The sequence below is a fragment of the Cervus canadensis genome, chromosome 11 (genome assembly GCF_019320065.1).
Source record: "Cervus canadensis isolate Bull #8, Minnesota chromosome 11, ASM1932006v1, whole genome shotgun sequence".
NCBI classification, from domain to species: domain Eukaryota; kingdom Metazoa; phylum Chordata; class Mammalia; order Artiodactyla; family Cervidae; genus Cervus; species Cervus canadensis.
Window position 1 is genome coordinate 49,723,930 of NC_057396.1, and position 24,061 is coordinate 49,747,990.

At 44.7% G+C, this 24,061-nt stretch overlaps 1 protein-coding gene, 1 long non-coding RNA gene and 2 other non-coding genes across 4 annotated transcripts in view; all 4 read left to right on the forward strand.

Annotated features, from left to right (window-relative positions):
- Positions 1-9,632, forward strand: part of LOC122449479 — a 34,058-nt gene extending 24,426 nt beyond the window's left edge. The window contains exon 3 of the long non-coding RNA XR_006271947.1: positions 7,168-9,632. This is a non-coding gene — a long non-coding RNA (uncharacterized LOC122449479). The remainder of the gene's footprint in view (positions 1-7,167) is intronic.
- Positions 9,633-15,150: 5,518 nt separating this feature from the next.
- On the forward strand, positions 15,151-20,543 carry RPS3 (ribosomal protein S3). Its single transcript, XM_043481153.1, has 7 exons — positions 15,151-15,235; positions 16,037-16,167; positions 16,437-16,530; positions 18,059-18,153; positions 19,301-19,488; positions 19,922-20,118; positions 20,472-20,543. Exons 1-6 carry the CDS (start codon positions 15,206-15,208, stop codon positions 20,113-20,115), a joined length of 732 nt encoding a protein of 243 aa, XP_043337088.1. The 5' UTR covers positions 15,151-15,205; the 3' UTR covers positions 20,116-20,118; positions 20,472-20,543.
- LOC122450666 lies at positions 15,767-15,916 on the forward strand. Its single transcript, XR_006272168.1, has one exon. It is a non-coding gene; the product is annotated as a small nucleolar RNA SNORD15 (small nucleolar RNA).
- On the forward strand, positions 19,666-19,809 carry LOC122450665. The gene has a single exon (XR_006272167.1). It is a non-coding gene; the product is annotated as a small nucleolar RNA SNORD15 (small nucleolar RNA).
- Positions 20,544-24,061: the final 3,518 nt, after the last annotated feature.

Below are 24,061 nucleotides of genomic sequence, written 5' to 3' on the forward strand. Positions count from 1 at the left end.
GAAAATTTTAATTGATATACATGTACATTATATAGCATTCAAAAAGGAGTAGTCAGTGAAAAGCCAGCCTCCTCCTCATGTCTGAAGCCCAGCTCTGCAGCCTTATTTTCTGGAATTCCTCCCAGAGATATTCATTTCACATATAAGCACTCACACATACAACCTTTCCTTTTAGTTTTTGCATTCTGCACTTCTGAACATTTTCCACATTCTTCTGCACTTCTGTCTCTCTTTTTTGGGAAAGTGGTTCCTTCAACTATACATAGAGCCATGTTATTCTTGTTCATGACGGCATTATATCCTCTCTGATGGATATATTACAACTTGTTTAAACAGCTCGCTAGTGTTTGACAATTAGGTAGCTCCCAACCTTTTCCTACAATGACTTTCTTGTGCATACGTAATTTCTCACATAGGAGAGAAATTGATTTGCCGAATTCATAGGTTGGTGCAAATGTAATTGCTATTTTTACATTGTTGAAATTTGCTGTTCGATATTGGAATACATTCTTAAATAAATGTGGTTATTTTATACATCATTTTAATGCACATTTCTCACTTTTTGTTTTTTGCTGAAGATTTATTGCTTGCTATTTATTTTGTATTTATTTTAGACTATGGAAATGATGTTATACAAAAAGCAAATTTGAGCTATTTTCTTATTTGAGTTACAACTTGCAACATCAGCAACACATTTGGTCCAGTAACTGCTAACAAACCTACAGTGCAGTGGTGGTTCAAGAAATTTTGCAAAGGAGTTGAGAGCCTTGAAGATGAGAAGTACAGTGACTGGCCATCAGAAATTGACAATGACCAGTTGAAAGCAATCTTCGAAGCTGATTCTCTTACAACTACACAAGAAGTTGCCAAAGAACTCAACATCAACCATTCCATGGTCATTCAGCATTTGAAGCAAATTGGAAAGGTGAAAAAGCTTGATAAGTGAGCACCTCATGAGCTGACTGCAAATCAAAAAAATCATCATTTTGAAAGGCGTCTTATCTTATTATTTGTAGCAACAATGAACCATTTCTTGATCGAGTTGTTACATGCGACAAAAAGTGGATTTTATACCACAGTTGGCGATGACCAACTCAGTGGTTGGACTGAGAAGAATCTCCAAAGCGCTTCCCAAAGCCAAACTTGCACCAAAAAAAGTCATGGTCACTGTTTCGTGATCTGCTGCCAGTCTGATCCACTATAGCTTTCTGAATCCCAGCAAAACCATTAATCTGAGATGTATGCTCAGCAAATCAATGAGATGCACTGAAAACTGCCAACACCTCTAGCCAGCACTGGTCAATAGCAAGGGGCCAATTTTTCTCCAGGACAACACCCGGCTGCACGTTACACAACTAATGCTCAAAAGTTGAATGAACTGGGCTACAAAGTTTTGCCTAATCTGCCATATTCACGTGACCTCTAGCCAACTGACTAGCACTTCAGGCATCTCGACAACTTTTTGCAGGGAAAAGGCTTTCACAACCAGGAGGAGGCAGAAAATTCTTTCCAAGACTTTGTTGAATCCCAAAGCTTGGGTTTTTAACCTACAGGAGTAAACAAACATTTCTCATTGGCAAAAATGTGTTGATTGTAATGGTTCTTATTTTGATTAATAGAGATGTGCTCGAATCCAGTTGTAACAATTTAAAATTCACTACCTGAAACCACAATTACTTTTGCACCAACCTGGTATATAATTCCCTAGAAGTGGAATTGCTAGGTCAAAGGGCAGTGTATTTGATGAGTTTCAGGTTGTAACCAAGTTGCCTTCCATATCAATTTACTGTTATGCCATTTAATAGTTGTAAGGAAACTAACATATTTTAATTCAGAGATACATATAGCACAGTCATTATCTTTGATGATAAGAAACCAGCATTCAGAAAACATCCACTATATATCAGGAATCCTTTTTGATAAAAGCACTCATGACTCCTCTGAAGCAAGCGAATTTAAGATTTTTGTTTAAGGTACTGAGGGCATGGCAACCCACTCCAGTATTCTTGCCTGGAGAATCCCCATGGACAGAGGAGCCTGGTGGGCTGCAGTCCATGGGGTCGCAAAGAGTCGGACACAACTGAGCGACTAATACAAGCACAGCACCAACTAAGTAGGCAGCAGAGCCAGAAATCAAACGTGTCCAGCTCCTGCCCTGGGCCTGGACCTTGTCACTAGGCAGAAGGCTGACGCCCTGGTATGAGGAACTAGATTCCAGCATAACTTGTGATGTCACGTGACAGGTGTCTAGAGGTATGACCCAAACACTTCTGGGAACACAGGCTGAGGAGTGGGGCTGGGCTAGGGGAAAGGGCTTTACAGAGGAAAGAGCACCAGGCAGAAACCTGTACGGGAGGTGTTTTCCGGGGAGGAGGCAGGGGCTGTAGGTCAAGGCTGTAGACTGGACCGGGAGGGGTCCTTGGTCTGATCTTTACCCTGGGACACTACTGGAATCCTCAGAAGGCCCTCATCCAGCATGGGGTACTTACCTGGGAGAAATTAAATATCAATAGTCATGAGTGGCTATTGAACCCTTGAAATGTGGCTCGTCCAAAAGGAGAAGTGCTATAATAACTAGAAAATACACATCGAATTTCAAAAACTTAATACCAAAATTTTTTTTTTAAATTATTGCTTTACAGTGCTGTGTGGGTTTCTGCTGTATAGCAAAAAATTTAAAAGTAAGATATCCCTATAATTTTTATATTAATCACATGTTGAAATGATAACATTTTGGATACATGAGGGTAAATTTTAAAATGTTAAAATTAACGTCACCTGTTCCTTTTTTCCTTGAGTAAAGTGGCTACTGGAAAATTCGCGTATCGTGTTTCTGTTGGACAGTGCTGTTCCATAACCTTCCTTTAGGCCCCTGCCTCCCTTCCCCTTCAGAAGCTGTGGGATCAGTGGTGAGGGTGGTGAGGGCTGGCCGGTTAATGTGCTCGGCCTGCCCACTAGGCTTTTTCATTTGGATTTTCCCCACATCTGGGCTTCTCAGATGTAAAGAATCCTTAGGGTAAAGGATCCGCCTGCAATGCAGAAGACCACAGGAGACACGGGTTCTTTCCCAGGGTCCAGAAGATTCCCCCTAGAGGAGGAAATGGCAATCCGCTCCAGGATTCTTACTCGGAATTTCATGGACAGAGGAGCCTGGCGAGCTACAGTCCGCGGGGCCGCAGATAGTAGGACAAGCCTGAGGGACTAAGCATCTCTGCGTTCCACATCTGGGCGGCGGCTGGGTTACCCGTGACCGGCCGGGCTCACTGTGCTCTGCCGCCCTCTAGCGGCTCCTTTCCAAGCTGTTCTGCTCTTCAGCGCCATCACTTCGAAATACTGTGCTGGATTTGGTATCCTGAAACACTTTGTGGTCCCAAAACATTTATTTCACTCACCTACCACCCTGTTTTGATCTTAGTTAATTCAGTCTTTTCACAGAAGTAATTTAAGAACTATTCTGAGCCCTTGTTGTTTAGTCGCTCAGTTGTGTCCGACTCTTTGTGACCCCATGGACCGTAGTCCCCCAGGCTCCTCTGTCCACGGAATTTCTCAGGCAAGAATACTGGAGTGGGCTGCCACTTCCTTCTCCAGGGGATCTTCCCAACCCAGGGATTGAACCCACATCTCCTGCATTGGCAGGCAGGTTCTTTACTGTCTGAGCCACCAGGAAAGCCCATTCTGGTCCCTAGTTACTGTCTTCTCAATAGTTCTAGGGTTTCCCTAGTGACTCAGACAGTAAAGAATTTGACTGCAATTTGGGAGACCTGGGTTCGATCCCTGGGTTGGGAAGATTCCCTGGAGGAAGGTATTCCTGAAGGAATACGCACTGCAGTATTCTTGCCTGGAGAATCCCCATGGACAGAGGAGCCTGGCGGGCTACAGTCCATAGGATCGCAAGGACTGTCTAAGTACAGCACACACAATAGGTCTCAATGTAACTAAAGCGGAGGTATCATCAGCTTCTCTTCACTTCTCCAGTTGCGGCTTCTTTTTTTTTTTCCTTTTAATTGGAGGCTAATTACTTTACAATATTGTGGTGGCTTTTGCCATTCATTCACATGAATCAGCCACGGGTGTACATGTGTTCCCCATCCTGACCCTCCCTCCCACCTCCCTCCCCATCCCATCCTCAAGGTCACCCCAGTGCACCAGCCCTGAGCATCCTGTCTCATGCATCGAACCTGGACATATGATAATATACATGTTTCAATGCTATTCTCTCAAATCATCCCACCCTTGGCTTCTCCCACAGAGTACAAAAGTCTGTTCTTTACGTCTGTGTCTCTTTTGCTGTCTTGCATATAGGGTCATCATTATATGTTGGGAGCCGCCGGGTGTGCCCAAACCGTGACAAGGTCACGGGATGAGAGAGGAACCTGCAAGGCAGCTCTTCCTCACACGGGGCTGCCCCGGGGGGCCCAATATGTCCCCTCGGGAGCCACCGGGACGAGAAAGGAATCTGCAAGGCAGCTCTTCCCCTCAAGGTTGTGCCGGGGGCCCGGTATGTCCCTTTCCTCCTCTGTCTTACTGTTGTTGGGCTTTCTATTAATTTTTGGAAATATAATATATAGTAATAAGGCCTCGCTGGAAAAGTCCAAGCCTTTTTGGAAATGCTCATGATTGCTCTGGCTCAGGACACGACCATAAACATCAAGTCAAAAAAGAAAAGGCCACAGGTATAGTTTGGCTGCTTGCTTAAAAGATTATAATGTTCTAGAATAGAAAAGAGTAGAGGCATTTAGATTTAGAAGTAGATGTACCGCTTCAGTTTACTTGCTCCTTGGTTGAGAGGGTTTTCATTATTGCTCTTTCCTTGCTGCTATTTGTTCATTTGTTTCCCTTTTTTTAAACAACATGAGATTATGGGTATTTTTGTAGAGTTAGAAAATGGGGTACATAGGATTTCAATAGAAGATTTATATTAACCAGCTTCACTGCCATTATCTCACTATTAACAGAGGTGTTTTGCTGCTTTAGAGGTGTTTTTGCTGTTTAATAGTTAATCATTGTAAATTGAGATTTTGTGGTTTCAGGTAAAGAAAAATATCAAGGTTTTTCTCATGGTACTATTCTCAGAAATGTCAAACATGTTACTGTGACCATTCCCATGTATTGTTTTATTGTCCAAAGAATTTACACTGTACCTGAGATTTGTAGGACATTGTTTTTGTTAGTGGAGAAGGAAATGGCGACCCACTCCAGTACTCTTGCCTGGAAAATTCCATGGACTGAGGAGCCTTGTAGGCTACAGTCCATGGGGTCGCAAAGAGTCAGACACGACTGAGCGACTTCACTCACTCACTCACTGTTTTTGTTAGAGTGAAAATGTTAGGCCATTGAGGCAAGAAGACTATGTATGGGACATTAAAGAATAAACCCTGTAATCAGAAAGGTTCTAGATGAATGAATAGGGGGAAAACATGGGGAAAAAATATTGACAGAAGCATGAAACAATATCTGATGTAATATGTGGTAACTTAAGGGGGAGGTAACGTTCATTCTATAAAAACTGAGCTGTCCTAAAAATAAAAAAAGCTACCTCTTCTACGCAACCTCCTGTGTGTGTCTGTCTGTCTGTCTTCTTCCTCGCCGACGCCACTCATCCCTTGGGTATTCCTGGTCCTGCTGGGGCTGGACCTCGGCAGTTACAGTCTTTCTAAATTCCATATATATGCATTAATATACTGTATTGGTATATTTTTCTTTCTGACTTACTTCACTCTGTATAATAGGCTGCAGTTTCATCCACCTCATTAGAACTGATTCAAATGCATTCTTTTTTAATGGCTGAGTAACATTCCATGGTGTATATGTACCACAGCTTTTTTATCCGTTCGTCTGCTGATGGACATCTAGGTTGCTTCCGTGTCCTGACTATTGTAAACAGTGCTGTGATGAATATTGGGGTGCACGTGTCTCTTTCAGATCTGGTTTCCTCGGTGTGTATGCCCAGCAGTGGGATTGCTGGTCATATGGCAGTTCTATTTCCAGTTTTTTAAGGAATCTCCACACTGTTCTCCATAGTGGTTGTACTAGTTTGCATTCCCACCAACAGTGTAAGAGGGTTCCCTTTTCTCCACACCCTCTCCAGCATTTATTGTTTGTAGACTTCTGGATAGCAGCCATTCTGACTGGTGTGAGATGGTACCTCATTGTGGTTTTGATTTGCATTTCTCTGATAATGAGTGATGTTGAGCATCTTTTCATGTGTTTGTTAGCCATCTGCATGTCTTCTTTGGAGAAATGTCTGTTTAGTTCTTTGCTCCATTTTTTGATCGGGTTGCTTATTTTTCTGGAATTGAGCTGCAGGAGTTGCTTGTATATTTATGAGATTAATTCTTTGTCAGTTGCTTCATTTCAGTTGTAGCTTCTTAGTGGTAGAAAATTATCAGTAATGTCTGGAAAGTGATATTGCCTAATTCTTTAAATTCCTGGATATTAATAAGTAATTTTATCTGGGGGAGATAAGGTTTTGACATTAGAAGACACTTTTTTTGTTGGTAAAATGAATTAATAGTGTGGTAAATAGGTTAACCTGCATGGTGAGGATTATCAGGCAATAATGGCCTATAAAATACTTAGCATGGTGCCTGGTACATTATAAGCTCTCAATACATGTAATTATTAGTGTGTGAAATTCCTTGTTGTTTACATAAGCAGCAATCTTTGAAGAGTGTTGTGGTTAGAAGCACTTGAGCCCCTGCATGCTAAGATGCTGGTTCAGACCCTTCCTGATGAGCAAACAGGGGTAATGGAAAAGAACTATAAGTTTCAACGGGTCACTGAACTAGAAAAACACCTGGCTGGTTTGGGATCTTCCTGGAAAATCACTCATCTGAGTCAGAGCTGAGTTAAGTCAGCCAACCAGGGCGAGAAGAATGGAAGGGGATGAGGTTGTGGATCCACTCCACAGAGAACTCTGGATTTTCCAGGGTTGTGCGGAATGGAAATATATATAAGATCAAGGAGAAAATGAAACAATATGTAAATGTATCTGTTCAAGAAAAACTTGTTTGTCTATCTTTAAAATGGATAATTCTGAGTTTGAATCACTGTGGCATTTATATTCCTATGGATATATTTAAAAGAATGACTAACTGCTTTATTTTCAAGAGTTTACATTATGATGATACTGGAAATCATAATCTCTCTGAATTTGTTTATACTTAGGATGAAAAGTTCTACCTGTGTTAAAGTTCTGCATAACTTGGAATGGACAAAGGAAAGCTGCATCCTTCAAACTCTTGTAGAGAGAAAGTGAGCACAAAAAAACGAAGATCAGCACTCTAGCTGTATAACTCAGCAGTGGAATTGCTGGGGTTTGGGGGCCCACAACCAACATTCCTCAGGATACCAAACTTTCCAAGGCAGCTGTGCTAATTTACATTCCCCCCATCAGCAGTGGAGACAAGTTCCACTACTCCCAATTTCTCCCCAGCTCACTGGCTTCGTGGAGGCCTGCAACATTAATGAAGCAGACATGGCCACTGTCTCTCTAGGGAAGGTCAAGGCTAAGTAGAGGTAACTTAAGAGCCTGGACCCCTTCTGGGGCTTCTGAGCCTGTGAAATCAGAGTCTGGAGAACTAGATCAAAGAGTTCTAATGATGTCTCTCTACAAAAGCCCAAAGCACTTGTCGCTGTAGAGAGGCCCCCAGCCCCCCATTGTATCCCAGTGATGGCTTCATGCCAGGCCTTGGCTCCTGCCCACTCCCTTTATCTCTGAGCTAACCAGTCACCCGTTCACATGGCCTGTCTCTGGGCAGGAAGCTAGGCATTTGATAGCACTGACTTGCTGCCATCTTGCTCCGGTCCTCCAGTCACCCTAGTGGAGTCATGGTATATTCAGACCTAATGTACGGACTCCACTAGTCAGATCCTGGGAAGCCAGCCTCTGGCCTCTTCTTGTGTGTGTGTGGAGAATGCTCACCTCCCAGTTATGTACTGTCCCATATTCTCAGCCCCTTGCACAAGGTTAACCAAAAATGCCCAGCTGGCTAGTGACCAGACAACAGGGTGGAGAGTGTCTGCAGGGAGAGCACCAGCTCCAGCCCCACCCCCCCTCCATCCCTTTACTGGGAGTTGATCAAGGCCCTGTAGTTGTCAGTTGTGGCCGCCAGAGGGCGAAGTACGCAGCACTTTGGGAGAGCCGGTTTAGGAATGATGGAATTTCCACTTTCCAAAATCAAACTAGACAAACTTACTGTCTCTGCGTACTCCAGCTGTGTTCGCCGTCCTTCATCTGAGTTTGGTAGCATCCCCTCAAGAAAGGTCTTTTTAATCTGCCTGCCTACCCCCTCCCTCCCCCTCCTAGCCCTTACTGGCCATGGGGCAGGTCGCCGTCCTCGGGCCCCACCTCCCCAGACCAGACGCTGATCTCATACGCCTGGAAGAAGCCTGATGAGTTAGGATCTCCTTGGCCTTTTTCTCTCCCTTGGCCATGTCCTTCTGCTTCCGCAGCCTGATCTCTGACACAGTTTTTCCCATATCTTTCTTTTAAGGAAGACTTCTCTGCCCCTTACATTATTATAGTCTGGTCCTTCTACTCATAGCAAATAGTGCCTGGTGTGTGTGAAAGGAATTGGTGTGTCCTGGCCTTCTGCAAAGAGCAGAGGTGTGAGCCTGCATGTTAGTGTTAGCAAGTTGACTCACCCTAACCAAAAACATTGAAGATTAGCATAAACCTAAGTGCCAAGTTGTTTATTTGCACTAAAAGCAGTGATAATCTGTCCCACTTAACGAACACTTTCCACATTCTAGGGCACTATGCTGAGTGCTTTAAAGACACCATTTATTCAATCATAGAAATCCAGGAGGTTAATGATCATTTCTTCACTTTCCAAGCGAAGAGTCTGAGACTCAGAAAGGTTAAGTGACTTGCCTGAGATCACAAAGCTTGCAAGTGGTAGCAGTGGGACATGAAACAGAACGAGCTGGCTTCATTATTTCTGCACCCTCCTGCCCCCTGACCAAGCTGTCCACTCCCTGGGGAACCCCCTGGCAGGACACCCGTGTCCTTCAATGGCGCCCATGCATTGCAGTGATCCCATCTGTGTGATACTGCAGGTGCACACCATTCATCACAGAGCATCTCACGGCCTGGAGAGAGATCTGGAAACATGTGTCCCGAATGTTTACGCTGCTTAACCAGAAGGGTGGCTTCTTCTGGTTAGTTGCTTCTCTATCTTTTCAATTTTTTATGAATGTATTTTATTTTTTTAATCAGAAGCTATTTTCATAATGTTGGAGGGGAGTCCTTCGCATTCATTCTGACTTATGTGTCTGCCTGTCTGGCAACACATAAGTGTTGAGTGTCCTGTAAACCTCACTTCAAGGCTTGGAGCTCTGTGACATCTTCTCCAACACTCTGCCCTCCTCAGTGCCCTATTGTCCCTACCTTGATACTTACGATGCTTATCACACTTATTTACTTATCTGTATCCCCAGCACCCAGCCCCAACTCTGAGCTTCTGGAGAGCAGGAGCTCTGCCAGATTCAATGTCCCCACGACCTGATATGGGCGGTGGATCCGAGTAGTAGCAACTAATGCTATTTCAGCACTTACTGAAATGGAGCAGGACCCTATGACCCTTGCCCCTCATGTCCTCAGCCTGCCTTTTGTCTGTGGAAAAACTTTAGCCAAAAAACAAATTTAATCAGGGAAGTGGAAATTTGTTTCTGAAAACAAATTTTCAGAGGAAATGCTGAAACAAAGGAAAATAGTCTATCAAGACTAAATAATAATAGTTTAGCCATTAAGCATAGTCAAGGACCTTTAGTTCCTCTTCAAGGGCTATAGTTAATATTCTGAGCCTTTGAACTGTCTCACAGAGACTGAAACCCCCACCAGGTGGAAGAAGTTAGCTACATGATGACTGGACTGTAGCCCTGATATAAACTGCCACAACTGCAAGAATTGGGCTCAAAGAGATGGGAACAAGCAGATCCTGGAACTAAAGACTCACTGTACTTAAAAAAATGAAGAGGGCACCGATCAGGGCACTGCAAGACTGATTTCAAGATGACTTTTAAAGCTGACTGTGCTGTTTCTGAATGTAACTCCCTTGCTTCATCTATAAAAGTTCTTGCCCACTGATTGTCAGTGGTGGGGAGTCGGTCTTTGGATAGGAGTCTGCCCTCCCCATTGGTTGCCTGCCTCCGAAGTAAACCAAACTTTCATTTCCACCAGACTTGCCTCCACTTGGCTTTTGAGTGTCAAGCAACTAAACCCCAGCTTTCAGTAACACTATTATGTTCCACTACTATGTTTACTATGTACTAAGTATTAAATACTTTGCCTGTATTAATTCATTTAATCCCACAATCATCCTATGGGGTGGGTTAGGGATTATTGCCATCCCATTTAATTTTTGTTTTTATATTTTGGCCACTCTGCGTGGCACGTGGGATCTAAGTTCCTTGATCAGGCACTGAACCCACACTTCCTGCAGTGGAGGCACGGAGCCTTAACCACTAGACCACCAGGGAAGTCCCAGGGCCTCAGTTTATAGAAGAAAAAGGTCCTGTGGAAGAGGGTGCTGTGACAGTCTCACTTTTCTGGCTCCAGGAACAAAGCTGAATTCTGCCTGAGGGGCCTCCTCCACCCTCGCTCCAGTCCAGAGCTGATCTGGGTCAGAGTAGGACCTCAGGAATTCGCATGAAACAGTTCTGAGTTTCCCAGCATCCCAAGCAAACAGGAAAACAAGATTGGTACATAATTCCACTGTAATCTTTCATCCAGTAAGTCTGGGAAATAAGTGCCTACTCTCTGCCACTGTGCCTAATCTCATGGAAAGACAGAAGACATCATTGATTTCTGGGGTTGAAGAGATTAGGGCAGCAGTAGCCAAAGGAAGTATAAGAGTCACAAGTGAAAGCCATATATGTAACTAAATTTTCTAGTAGCCACGTGAAAAAAAAAAAAAAGCAAAAGAAACAGATGAACTTAATTTTAATAGCATATTTTATTTAACTCAATGGAGACCTAGGTTCAATCCCTGGGTCAGGAAGGTCCCCTGGAGAAGGGGGTATCAGTAGTGTGAGCCTTTTAGAAATGATACAAAAAAACAGTAAATTTTAAAAATTCTTGGGGACTTCCTTGGTGATCCAGTGGTAAGGATTCGGTGCTTCCACTGCTCTCGGCCCAGCTTCCATCCCTGATTGGGGAACTAAGATCCCACAAGCCACGCAGTGAGGCCAAATAAAATAAATGAAACTAAAATAAATGAAACAAATAAAATAATGAAAACTATTTCAAAATTTATCCTGTAATATTGTTCTGTTGATATTCAGAGACTCAGTTCCAGGTTCAAAGTGAGTCACTGATGAATTTTAATCAAATCATTGAAAATGCTATGGCATCATCATATTTCACTTGAAGGTGTTATTATCTAAAGTACTTGACTGGGACGTACCTGGTGATCCAGTGATTGGAAATTCGCCTGACAATGCAGGGCACATGGTTTTGGTCCCTGGCCTCAGAGGATTCCATGTGCCTTGGAGCAACTAAGCCTATTCACTGCAACTACTGAAGCCCGAGCACCTAGCCTGGGCTCTGCAACAAGAGAAGCCACAGCAACTAGAAGCCTGAGCACCACAATGAAGAGTAGCTCCTGTTCATTGCAACTAGAGAAAGCCCATGCGCAGCAGCAGAGACCCAGCGTGGCCCAAAATATATAAATAAACAAAATAGTGATGACCAAATAGAGTGGATATTATCCTTGATCAGTAATCCCTTAAGAGGTGCTCTAGTGGAGACTGATGTACCCTCTCTCTGTGAATCCAGTGTTCCCTCAGGACCAGCACAGATCCCTGGTTCTTTTATTGAACACTAGAGAAAGTTGTCAGCTTATTAAGGGGTCTTGTAGGAAAAAAATATAAGTCACTGAACACTCAGCCCAGCTAGATGCTCACCCTCAGGGAAGAGCAGGCCTTTGGGGATGCAAGACCTATGCAGCCTGGTTAAGCAGAAGGGCTCTTTAGTCCTCCGTCTCACATGCTCAGGGAACAGGGAGGCAGGCACACCCAGTTTCACTCTAAATTCTCTCTTCTTTTTTTGCCAAGCTCCTCTAGTTGGATCCACGTATGCTAAATGCTTTCTATGAGATTCCACTGTACTGGTCTTGAAGTAACTACACTGTTCTCCAAAACTGTGGGCTATATTCTTTCAACCAAGCAAGCCTCACCTTTGATTCCCAGGAATTTCAGGGCAAGACTTGTGTGGCACTCACAGACACATTGCCCTTTCTTCACAGCTCCAGGTACACTTCTGGGGCATGAACGGCCAAACTGAGTAAACCCTGTTTACATTTTGGATATTTGGGAAGAGATTAACAACTCACTCTCACAGTCCCAACATTTTATTTTTGGCTTCACTGTGGGGCATGCATTGTCTTAGTTCCCTGACCAGGGATGGAACCTGCACCCCTGCAGTGGAAGCACAGAGTCTTAACCACTGGATCAACAGGGAAGTCCCAAAGTCAGATATCTTTTTTTTTTTTTTTTTTTTGGCCACATGGAGCAGCTTGTGGGATCTTAGTTCCCTGACCAGCAATTGAACCTGGGCCCTTGGGAAAAAGCAGAGTCCTAACCACTGGACCACCAGGACATTCCCTACTTTTAATTGGAATTCAGTGTATTGTGACTACTATTATTTTTACAGTGTGATTTTGAGTGATATAATGTCTTCTTATAATACATAAAGAGGAAGACATCATGATAAAGGCTTCCTTCATGGGCTTTCTCCTGGGACCAGAGGACAATACCCAGGCAGGCATCCTCTTGCATCGTTGGGAAGGGGCAGGAGATGAGCTACCACGGAGACTCCAGAGGTAGTGTTTACATCAAAGAACTCTCCATGGTCTGATCCTTAGCTTTGAGTCTCTACAACTTGGTTTTGTGGGTATCCCAGTAAGATACAAGGAAATTTATATGAGCCACACTACTAAGAACTGATCTAAAACCAAAATTCATTAATTAATTTCTTTGATAATCAAACTTTGATTGACACCGGGCCTGAGTCAGGCCATATCCTAGACTCTGGATGTAATGAACAAAACAGACTTGGTCTCTGCACTTATGAAGCTTATGGTCTAGTAGGAGAAACGCATAAACAGGCCATTCCAACCCAGTGAGGTGAGTGTGCTAGTTACGGGAATAGCTAGAAAAGGCCCAATCCTAGAGGAAGTGACAGAGGGAGATGACATGGAGAAAAAGCCTATTCCTGATTTCCTTACCTCAGTGAGGGTTGTCACTAAGCATCTAGCGTGGATGTCATTTTCAATTCTCCCCTCAACCTCAATCCATCATGAAGGTACATTAGGTCCCCAGCAAGTCTCTTTGGATCATCCACTTCTTTCCATCTTCCTTGGTCCCTCTATAGAGACTCCCCCCAGAACTCTGTTAAGTCCACGATTATAGGATCAGAGCATCTCAGCATTAGAGCTGTTTCAGTGCTGGGGAAAAGCTCAGATGGCTTCTAGGACCAGACAATCAGTGAGCGAAGCTGCCAGGAATCGTGGCACATTGGAAAACTCTTTTCCATATAACGGGGAAGGAGAGTACTGCTATGAGAAAATGTGGGGCCACAATTTTGATAGATTTTTCTATATTTTTAAGAAAAATATAAAACAGTTTTATAAAGAAATTTTCTAATTTTTTAAATAGAAACAAACTTCAGATTTAAAATAAAAGTGTTCATCACAAGGAAACTTTCTGTTTTCAATTTATTTTTGTATCTATATGAGATGATGGGTGTTAGCTGAATCTTTTGTGGTAATCATTTCATGATATAAGTAAATCAAGCCATTATGTTGTGTGCCTTAAACTTATACATTGATGTATGTCAATTATTTCTCAGTAAAACTGAAAAAAAAACTGTTGGGGAGGTTTAAGGCATGAAGTGTGCTGATGTCTGAAAGTAACTTTGAAATGTATCAAAAGATGCATTGTTGGGTGGATAGAGGAAAGGATAAATATGTGATAAAGCAAATACAGAAAAAATGTTAATTGCAGGACCTAAGGGATGCATATATGGGTGTACACTGTAAAATTCTTTCAACTTTTTTGTATGTTTGAAATTTTTTGTAATAAAATCTGTGAGGGAAAATTTTTTTAATTGAAAAAGAATTGCGAGCCACTATCGTGACTTCTGTTACAAGCTGTAACAGACTTTATGAATGTGAGGTAGAGGTAATGAATTAATAATATAAAGGTCCTAAAACAGTCCTTAGAATATTTAATACATATTATATATATTATTATTATCAGTTTGCAACAGAGGAAATGGACACAAATTGGAAGAGATATGTGCCTCACTGAATTTCATTGAGGGCTTTCAGCTGAAAAGCCCTTTTATTTTTTTATTCTTTTATTTCATTAAAGAATAAAGTGAGCAGATGAGTGTGTGTTTATACCTGGTTTTAAACTGATGAGAACTGGACTCTAAACTCTGAATTTTTTAAGCTCTGATTGAGATATTGGCTCCTCTTGTCTATGGGATTTTCCAGGCAAGAATACTGGAGTGGGTTGCCATGCCCTCCTCCAAGAGATCTTCCTGACCTAGAGATCGACCCCTCATCCCTATGATCGAACCCTCATCTCTCTCTCCTCCATTTGCACGCGGGTTCTTTACCACTAGTGCCACCTGGGAAGCCCCAGGTTTCTGGATATTGTTGTTGTTCAGTCGCTCAGTTGTGTCCAACTTTTTGCGACCCCATGGGCTGCAGCACGCCAGGTTTCCCTGTCCATCGCCATCTCCCGGAGCTTGCTCAAACTCATGTCCATTGAGTCGGTGACGCCATCCAACCATCTCATCCTCTGCGTCCTTCCCTTCTCCTCCGCCTTTAAAGGCAGTATCAGGGTCTTTTCCAATGAGTCAGCTCTTCGCATCAGATGGCCAAAGTATTGGAGTTTCAGCTTCAGCATCAGTCCTTCCGATGAATATTCAGGATTGATTTCCTTTAGGATTGACTGCCTTGATCTCCTTGCAGTCCAAGGAACTTTCAAGAGTCTTCTCCAACACCTCACAGTTCAAAAGCATCAACCCTTGCACCGCGCTTTTCTCTTTCCTTTTACCAAAGTGAAAACTACACTTCCCATGAGCGCTCATAGGCGTCGACGTCGCGCAGTTCTTTGTCGTCGCACAGCGCCCTTTATACGCACTTCCGCCCGCTTGCCACTTCCTTTCCTTTCGGCGGCTCGCGGCGGCAAGATGGCCGTGCAAATTTCCAAGAAGAGGAAGGTGAGATCCTGGGGCCCGGTTGCAGGGAACTGTGGCGTTTCACGGGTCAGGAGCTTCTCTGGGTGCTATTGCGAGACCTACAGCTCTTCGCTATACCCGGGGCAGCGGTTGGACTGTGTCGCTTTCCCGTGGGCTGCGGATGGCGGTGGATTGAGCGCAGGCCCGTGGCTGCCGAGAGCAGTAAGGCTGGGATAGGAGGGACGGATTTCTGCCGGTTCCGGGCGGAGAGCAGAGATGAGCACTGAGGGCTCCTCGTGCTCTGGAGGAGCGCTTGTGAGCCTTTCCTAGTCAGTAGTTAGTAAAGTTAGTATACGTGATGTTTTGAGGGCAGAGCCTTTTCCTTCTTTGAGAAAGGGAGGTAGCAGTGTTCTCTTGCCTTCTTCCCAGGCGTGTCTGGGTGCAGCCTTCTGACCCCGAGGACCTCAGTTGGGAAGGTTACTGACAATTTCTTGTTCTATCTGGGGGTCAAGGAAAAGTTCCGGGGAAATAGAGGGAAGGGGCCTGGGTAAAACGGTTTGATAATTTAAAACCCTTCAATGAAGAGGAGATGACGAGTCTGACTGGAGGTGTTCTCTTTGTCCAGGTGACCCCTACCCTGTGCCGCGTTCTGTGGCACAGTTTTAAGGGCCTGGGTCAAAGTTAACTTCCAAAAGATGACGTAGAGGCATTTGTCTGAGAAGGGTTGCAGTGTTTCCTCTGGAACGTTGGTTGGAGGTGTTGAATTTTGATTAGGGTTGCATTGACTGGGCTAGAAAAGTGATCCTATGTCCAGATCCTGATTTTCATTTTACTTTTGGTTAGTTTGTCGCTGATGGCATCTTCAAAGCTGAACTGAATGAGTTTCTCACTCGGGAGCTGGCTGAAGATGGGTACTCCGGAGTTGAGGTCCGAGTTACACCAACCAGGACAGAAATCATTATCTTGGCCACCAGGTAAAAAATTCATTTTTCTGGTCATCACCTGTAATTGTTGTCTGCTCTAAGGTGATTTGTTTTGTAAACTTAGCAGAACAACAGTTGAGTCTTAGTGAATGAGTTTTTAAGCTGCATTTAAAAAAAATGATCTCTTTAATTCTTGTCATCCAAAATTTATACTACTTTGTGTCAGATGAATTAGATTTTACTACCACACATGTGCAAGATTTAAAACTACATCTGTAATGTTATGAGAGCTGTGAATTGTCACTCTTCATTTTTCTCAGGACACAGAATGTACTTGGTGAGAAGGGCCGGCGGATCCGGGAGTTGACTGCTGTGGTTCAGAAGAGATTTGGCTTCCCTGAAGGCAGTGTAGAGGTGAGTGATCCTGGCTTGTGCCAGAGGCTACTCTGGGCCTAGAAATGGCTCTTTAGGATGGTGCTGTGCTGTGCTGTGTCACTTAGTCGTGTCCAACTCTTTGTGACCCCCCTGGACCCAAGGCTTCTGTCCATGGGGATTCTTCCAGGCAAGAGTGCTGGAGCTGGTTGCCATGCCCTCCAGGGGATCTTCCCAACCGAGGGATTGAACCCAGGTCTCCCACATTGCAGGCGGATTCTTTACCATCTGAGTCACCAGGGAAGCCCTCTTTAGGATGGTGCTTCTGAAAACTCCTGTTATCACCCTGAAAGCTTACTTGTGATCAGTGAGTATTACAAATGGATTGGTATTTTGTTGAAGTTCTTTTAATAAGCAGGCAGCAGTAATTTATATCTATTTAGGATATAGTAATGATACATAGGAGAGATTGGCTGCCAATTGATCTCCATGATTTGGCTGTGGAAAGGTGAGGGTGGAAGAAAAATGAGGAATGGTTCACTTCAGTCTACGTCCCTGAGTGTGTGTTAGATGTGGGCATTAGAAGCGCTTTAATACTTTGGTAGTAGGGAAATAGATGGGGAGACAGTGGAAACAGTGTCAGACTTTATTTTTGGGGGCTCCAAAATCACTGCAGATGGGGACTGCAGCCATGAAATTAAAAGACACACACTCCTTGGAAGGAAAGTTATGACCAATCTAGATACCATATTAAAAAGCAGAGACATTACTTTGCCAACAAAGGTCCGTCTGGTCAAGGCTAGGCTATGGTTTTTCCAGTGGTCATGTATGGATGTGAGAGTTGGACTGTGAAGAAAAGCTGAGCGCCGAAGAATTGATGCTTTTGAACTGTGGTGTTGGAGAAGACTCTTGAGAGTCCCTTGGACTGCAAGGAGATCCACCCAGTCCATCCTAAAGGAGATCAGTCCTGGGTGTTCATTGGAAGGACTGATGCTGAAGCTGAAACTCCAATACTTTGGCCACCTCATGCGAAGAGTTGACTCATTGGAAAAGACCCTGATGCTGGGAGGGATTGGGGGCAGGAGGAGAAGGGGACGACAGAGGATGAGATGGCTGGATGGCATCACTGACTTGATGGGCATGAGTCTGAGTAAACTCTGGGAGTTGGTGATGGACAAGGAGGCCTGGCATGCTGCGATTCATGGGGTTGCAAAGAGTCAGACACGACTGAGTGACTGAACTGAACTGAACAGTACAGTGAAGGGCTTCCCAGGTGGCTTACTGGTAAAGAATCTGCCTGCCAGTGCAGGAGATGTGGGTTCAGTCCCTGAGTCAGGAAGAACCCCTGGAGGAGGGCATGGTAACCCACACCAGTATTCTTGCCTGGAAAATCCCAAGGACAGAGGAGCATGGTGGGCTGTAATCAGTGGGGTTGCACACTCAGCCACTAAATGAGAACAAGTATAGTGATACATAGAGTGGTGTCTGCTTGTATCATGAATGTGCTGATTTTTGGTTGAAAACAGTGGTGAGTGTAACAAGTTTAAGAATGTGCCTTGTTTCTTGAAAGCTTTACGCTGAAAAGGTAGCCACAAGAGGACTGTGTGCCATTGCCCAGGCAGAATCTCTGCGTTACAAGCTCCTAGGAGGTCTTGCTGTGCGGAGGTAAGAGCCCTTATGATTGTGTCCTTTTGTGAATCAGTATATCAGCTATTTTGTTAATTTAGTAAGTGGACTCTGTGACAGGCTCAGCTAGTCTCTGAGGGCTTTAACAATAAGACATTGCCAATCCATGTTGTCACTAAACTGGCAGCCTAGTTAGAAAGACTAGTAAAGATGCAAGTGTTTAAACAAGTGGGTGGTGGTACAGGAGAGCACTATGTGCTTTGGGAGTAGAACATAGAATGGGGGTGGGAAATGGTTTGGGTTCATGTTGAAGTCATTCACATACCTTGTGTGGTGGTAACTCTGGGGACTCAAAAGAGAGAAGACTCATTGCTGATGAGAGAGCTTAAAATCTAGTCAGATATCCCCTGTAGGTATTTATAGATAGTAGCATGAGGAACAGAGGACATGAGGTGGTTAGATTGGCCCCGGAGCTGGACTTGCTAATGATTTCAGCTGGCAGTTCCTTGAGCAGTTTCACTACTTGGAGTAAAATGAAATGCCTTGCTTGGGTGTTGGGAATTCATTAATCCTTAATGCAGAACCTTGGGAGGTTTTTCAACAGAGGAGGGATGTGAAAGCTGTGCTGTAGACAGGTTCCCATAGGAGGAATGCCTTAGGCAAGGATGTGCAGAAGACTGCATACCTTGTTTGACTGCCATCTCCACCATGTAGAACGGTGCCTGGGCCGTTTGGCACCAAATCAAAAGTTTGGTGCCTGGGCCAGCATCAGTGTTGCCAGTAAGAATTGATGAGAAATAAACATTTTCCGTTTCCAACCCAGACTCACTGAATTGGGGAGTCGGGGGAATACAGCCCAGCAACCTGTCTTCATAAGCCATCCAGGTGAATTTTGTGCACACTGAAGTTTGAGTGGTTCATTTTGACCTTGAGGTGATTCTATAATGTGCAGCCAAGTTTGGAAAGCACTTGATTAGAAGGAACTTGATGTGTTTCCCTAAGATGGTGTGTGGTGGGAGTGGAAGAAGGTTTCTATCTCTTGGGTCAGGCTCTGGTCAAGTTTACTCTGCATTAAAGGGACATTGAAAGTAGTCCATGCAGGCTGAGTTGTTTTGAAGCGGGGAGGGTTTGAGCGGTTCTGTCTGGTGATGACACAAATGGCTCTCTGTCTCTTGTGTGCCCAAAGGGCCTGCTACGGTGTGCTGCGGTTCATCATGGAGAGTGGGGCCAAAGGCTGCGAGGTCGTGGTGTCTGGGAAACTTCGAGGACAGAGGGCTAAATCCATGAAGTTTGTGGATGGCCTCATGATCCACAGTGGGGACCCTGTTAACTACTATGTTGACACTGCCGTGCGCCATGTGCTGCTCAGACAGGGTGAGTAGCCAGGAGTGCTTGGGGCAATGGGCTTTAAATGGGTAGACGTGGTTTTAAATATGCTCTTCAGTGTTTGGGAAATTCGGGATATAGTGGAACGTTTCTGTACCCTTTGGGTTCATTGTTTAGCTTCACTGAAGAGAGTTGGTTTGTCCTTGTCTCAGCCACTGGTGTACCCTTCAGTGATGACACGATGACGAGTCAGAAAAGGCACATCTTGCTCTTGGTCCTTGTCGGTGCCACGTTCTGTGGTGCTGTGCATGGGTTCCTTTTGCAAAGTGTCCTGTCCATTGATTGATTAGAGGCATTTGTCTGAGAAGGGACCAGATGCAGGATGCTTGAGTAACCTGTTCTTTTCTTCCTTCTGCCCTGTTCTGTTGTGTAGTGGGGGGCAGTGGAACTATAGGTAGGTCTTAACTATGGCATCTTCTAGGTGTGCTGGGCATCAAGGTAAAGATCATGCTGCCTTGGGACCCAACTGGTAAGATTGGCCCTAAGAAGCCTCTGCCTGATCACGTGAGCATTGTGGAACCCAAAGATGAAATACTGCCCACCACCCCCATCTCTGAACAGAAGGGTGGGAAGCCAGAGCCGCCTGCCATGCCCCAGCCGGTACCCACAGCATAATAGGTATGTCTGTAAGGGCCTCTTGGGGCATAATGGAACGGTATTCCACCTAGTGAATAAAAAGTAAGATTACACTTGGTTTACATGAGAGGACACAGGTTGGAGCCAGGGACTTCATTTAACTGTGGTATTCTTTTGGGAAGAGTGTTTGCACTGTCTTCCTTTGTTTAGAATTTGCAGGTCACTCTTACAGTAATGAGCTTTTCTTCCCGCAGTCCCTTAAAACAGAGACGGCCTCTCCTATGCCTAATGCCTGTTGTGGTGTTTGTTTCTCAGTGTTCTGTGTGTATTAATTTTCATGCAAACCAGATACTTGGGTGAATTTTCTGTTCTTACTGTACTTTGTTTGCTTTCAGGTCTCCTTGGCTGCTGGTTCTGGAATCTGAATGTTGCTCTGCAAAGACCTTTAATAAAATCTTTTTAAAAGACACGTGGCCTACTAGACTCTACATCTAGTATTCAGGCTGAGGGTCGTGTCACCCCATGGGAGCATTGCTTGATAGATTCTTAGGACTGCCTGGTTCACAGTGTTTCTGTGCTTTCCTTAAAGATCCTGTTGGTTTCCGTGTGAAGAGAGGGACAGAATGAGAGAACCCAAGCAGAAGAAACCAAAGTAACCCTCTCCTTGTTGGGGAGTAAATCTGGGGATGGTGAAGGCTGATTATTAACAGGACAGCACCTTGATTGCCTCAACCTGAAATTCGGGGTTAAGGGAAAGCAAATGCTGAAGAGCCTGATGTTCAGAAGTAAGTTCACCTAAGCATTATAGTGCTGTGAACAGAATCTACATCTCTATGTCCTTGTTCTCTTATCCATTATCCTCTAGTAAAGTATAAAGGGTACTTAATTACTATTCAGTCTGAGGATTTAAAGAGTTTTCTACTGATATGTATTTATAAGAAATTGGATTGTCTTCATTTATTCAGGTGAAACTAGTGAGGGACAGGCTGGCATGAAAATCCTACAAGGCTAAAGGTAGTGAATTATGTTGAGAGCATACTGACATCTGTGTTGTCCCCTTTTTAATAGAGCATTGGCTGTTTCTACTGAGTAGACAGTAATATCTTAGTAGTTTTTGTCAGTGTTAGTGGAATTGAGACCATGTCTTGGTGGTAAAAGTACTCCCCTCTAGAATTCAACCACTGGGATAGCTATTGGGTTAATCAAGGTTTACTGTGTTCCAAGGAATGGGCTCATGTATGTGTGTTTCATCTTGTGGCTAGGAACTAGAGCCTGAATACCAAAACATTCTCCTTACTCTGGGGTGGCACATTTGCAGGAGTGAGTCCTTTCTCAAGCTGAAGAAAGTTTTCTGTGATGGGCCAAGAAAGGTGGTTGCTGAAAATTGTAGTGTTTGAACTGAGCAAAGCTGAGGTGTTGGAAAGGACTCTTGAGAGTCCCTTGGACTGCAAGGAGATCAAAGCAGTCAATCCTAAAGCAAATCAGTCCAATGAATATTCCAATGAATATATTCCAATGAATATTCCTTGGAAGGACTGATGCTAAAGTTCCAATACTTTGGCCACCTGATGCTGGGAAAGGTTGAAGGCAGGAGAAGAAGGGGATGACAGGATGAGATGGTTGAATGGTGAGTTTGAGTAATATCTGGAAGTTGGTGATGAACAGGGAAGCCTGGCATGCTGCAGTCCATGGGGTAACAAAGGAGTCGGATGTGACTGAACTGATAGTCAACATTTTCTATCTCAGAAGATAATTTTTTCTCACTATTTTCTCCCTCAGAAATAAGATTTTTACATTTTATGAAATCTTTATTTCTTCTTTAACAACTAAGTACAGTAGTACCTCCACATGCACATCCCTTATTTGCAGCATATACATTTCAAGCCCTCCAGGGATGCCTGATAATGCAGATGGGAAACTATGTATACTATGTATTTTTCCTATACTAACGGGTGGGTAAATACACAGATAGACTTTAAAAAGAGTCCCCCCCCCCCCCCAAAAAAAAAAAAAAAAAAAAGAATCCAAGACTTAACCTGGTGGTATAGTGGGTAAGAATCCACCTGCCAATTAGGGGACATGGGTTTGATCCCTTGTCCAGGAAATTTCACATGCTGCAGAGCAACTAAACCCATGCACAGCCACTGAAGCCCACATACCTGGAGCCTATGCTCCACAGCAAGAGAAAGCACTGCAACTAGAGAAAGCTGAGCGCAGCAACAAAGACCCAGTGCAGCCATCAATAAAAAAATCCAATGAGTCCTACAGTGATTGTGTAATACCAAGTTTTATTCTGTTGTGTATGAAGTAAATGAAGTTTTCCTAGTTCCTTTGAAGCCCACCAAGAAGTACAGTCGTGTAGCTTACTGTAACAGTTCACATTCGGCAGGCAATCTGGGAGCCCAGAGAACAGTGGACCAGGAGCCAGGGGACCCTGTATGTATGATCTAACCAGTCGTCCCAGGACATTAGGACACATGGCTCTGGCTGTCACCTTTTGCTTGTGTTCCTGTGAGCCTCCCCAGGGATAAGCACTATGTCTCCCCTCATCAAGTTCCAAGTCCAGAAGATCAGGGACAGTACCCTATCAGGCTGGAATCTCCCACAGTGGGAATGATGGGTCTCCTAAAGTGTGCTGCATCCCACACTGTTTTCTCAGATTAGCAGAGGATGCACGGATAAAGCAGACTTTGGAGATAGCGGACCCGAATTGGAATCGTGGCTCTGCCACCACTCACCAGCCCCATGACCTAAGTAAGCAAATCCCAACTCTTGAGTTCCTCATTAGTAAGCGTGGGAGGGAGAAGAGGAGCATGATAGTACCTACCTCACAGGTATTACGAGAGGAAGGCTTTTGTTCCAGGCACTGGAGGACACAGTGATGTGAAACTGACCTCTTGCCTCAAGAGGCAGCCTATGAGTGTGTCACACAGAGGCCTGGCCAAATGTCAGCTGATAGGAGGGCTGATGCTAAGGGTACAGGCAGGGAGTGGTCAGCTCTGGGGTGGAGGGTGTTAGGTCTGCCCAGGCCTGACACCCTTCTGGACAGCAGGAAAGGGCATTGGCACTTGGCATGAGCAAGCACTGGGACACAAATGGCCGTCATGGGGGAAACTGGGCAGTCTGCCTGGCTACACAGAAGTGTTCAGCCTGGGGAAGATGCCCACGGCTCAGGAAAGCTTGCCCTGGATTTGCTCCTACCTTTTCTGCTCTGGCTTTTACCTGGGTGGGCAATACAGCACCTTCTTTGCCTTGTCCTGGTGTTTTCCACTGGGTGGGAGGAGGCAGGCTCTGAAGCTGGGCCTCTATCCCACTGCCCTCCCCCCTGCATTATCAGCATGTCCAGATGGTCACAGGGTCCCTAATCTGGGATAATCGGAGGGTAGGAGCTCAGCTGGGACCCAGGCCTTTGTGCTGGGTGTGATGGGCCAGGCCCAGCTGGAGAGATCATGCAGACAGGGCCCTAGGGCTTTGGAAGATGGAGAACAGCATGGGGCTGCCCTGTACTGAAGGGGATGGAAGAGCAGATGATGGCTCTTCAAAAGGCAATCTGAGTGCAAATAAGAGGAGCCCCAGATGGGGCCTGCCAGCTCTGCTGGGCCTTGCCTCAGAATCTGTGGCGTCCACCCTTTGTTCCCTCTTTCTCCTCCACTGGGCTCACCCCTCCCGACCCGGCAGTTTTATGTTGCTGCCCCAGAGCCCCAGCCAACCCAGCTGTCTACAATGGCATCAAGAGCTTGTGCCCCCTGTTTATGCTGGGGCTGTGGCATGTCCAGATGCAGAGCTGGACTCACTGGTGTCTCAGAGGCCTGTGGCACTGGTGCCCACTACCCTGGGCTTCCAGTTTGCTGTGAGCCTTGACCCCAAGTTTGCTCAGGGTTCTACAACTGTCTTTGTTTTGTTTGAGCTTCTTTTATGAGTGGAGGAACCCCGCCTTGGCCCAGGCTTATAGCAGTGAGCCTGGGTTTGGAATCTGTTTTTAACA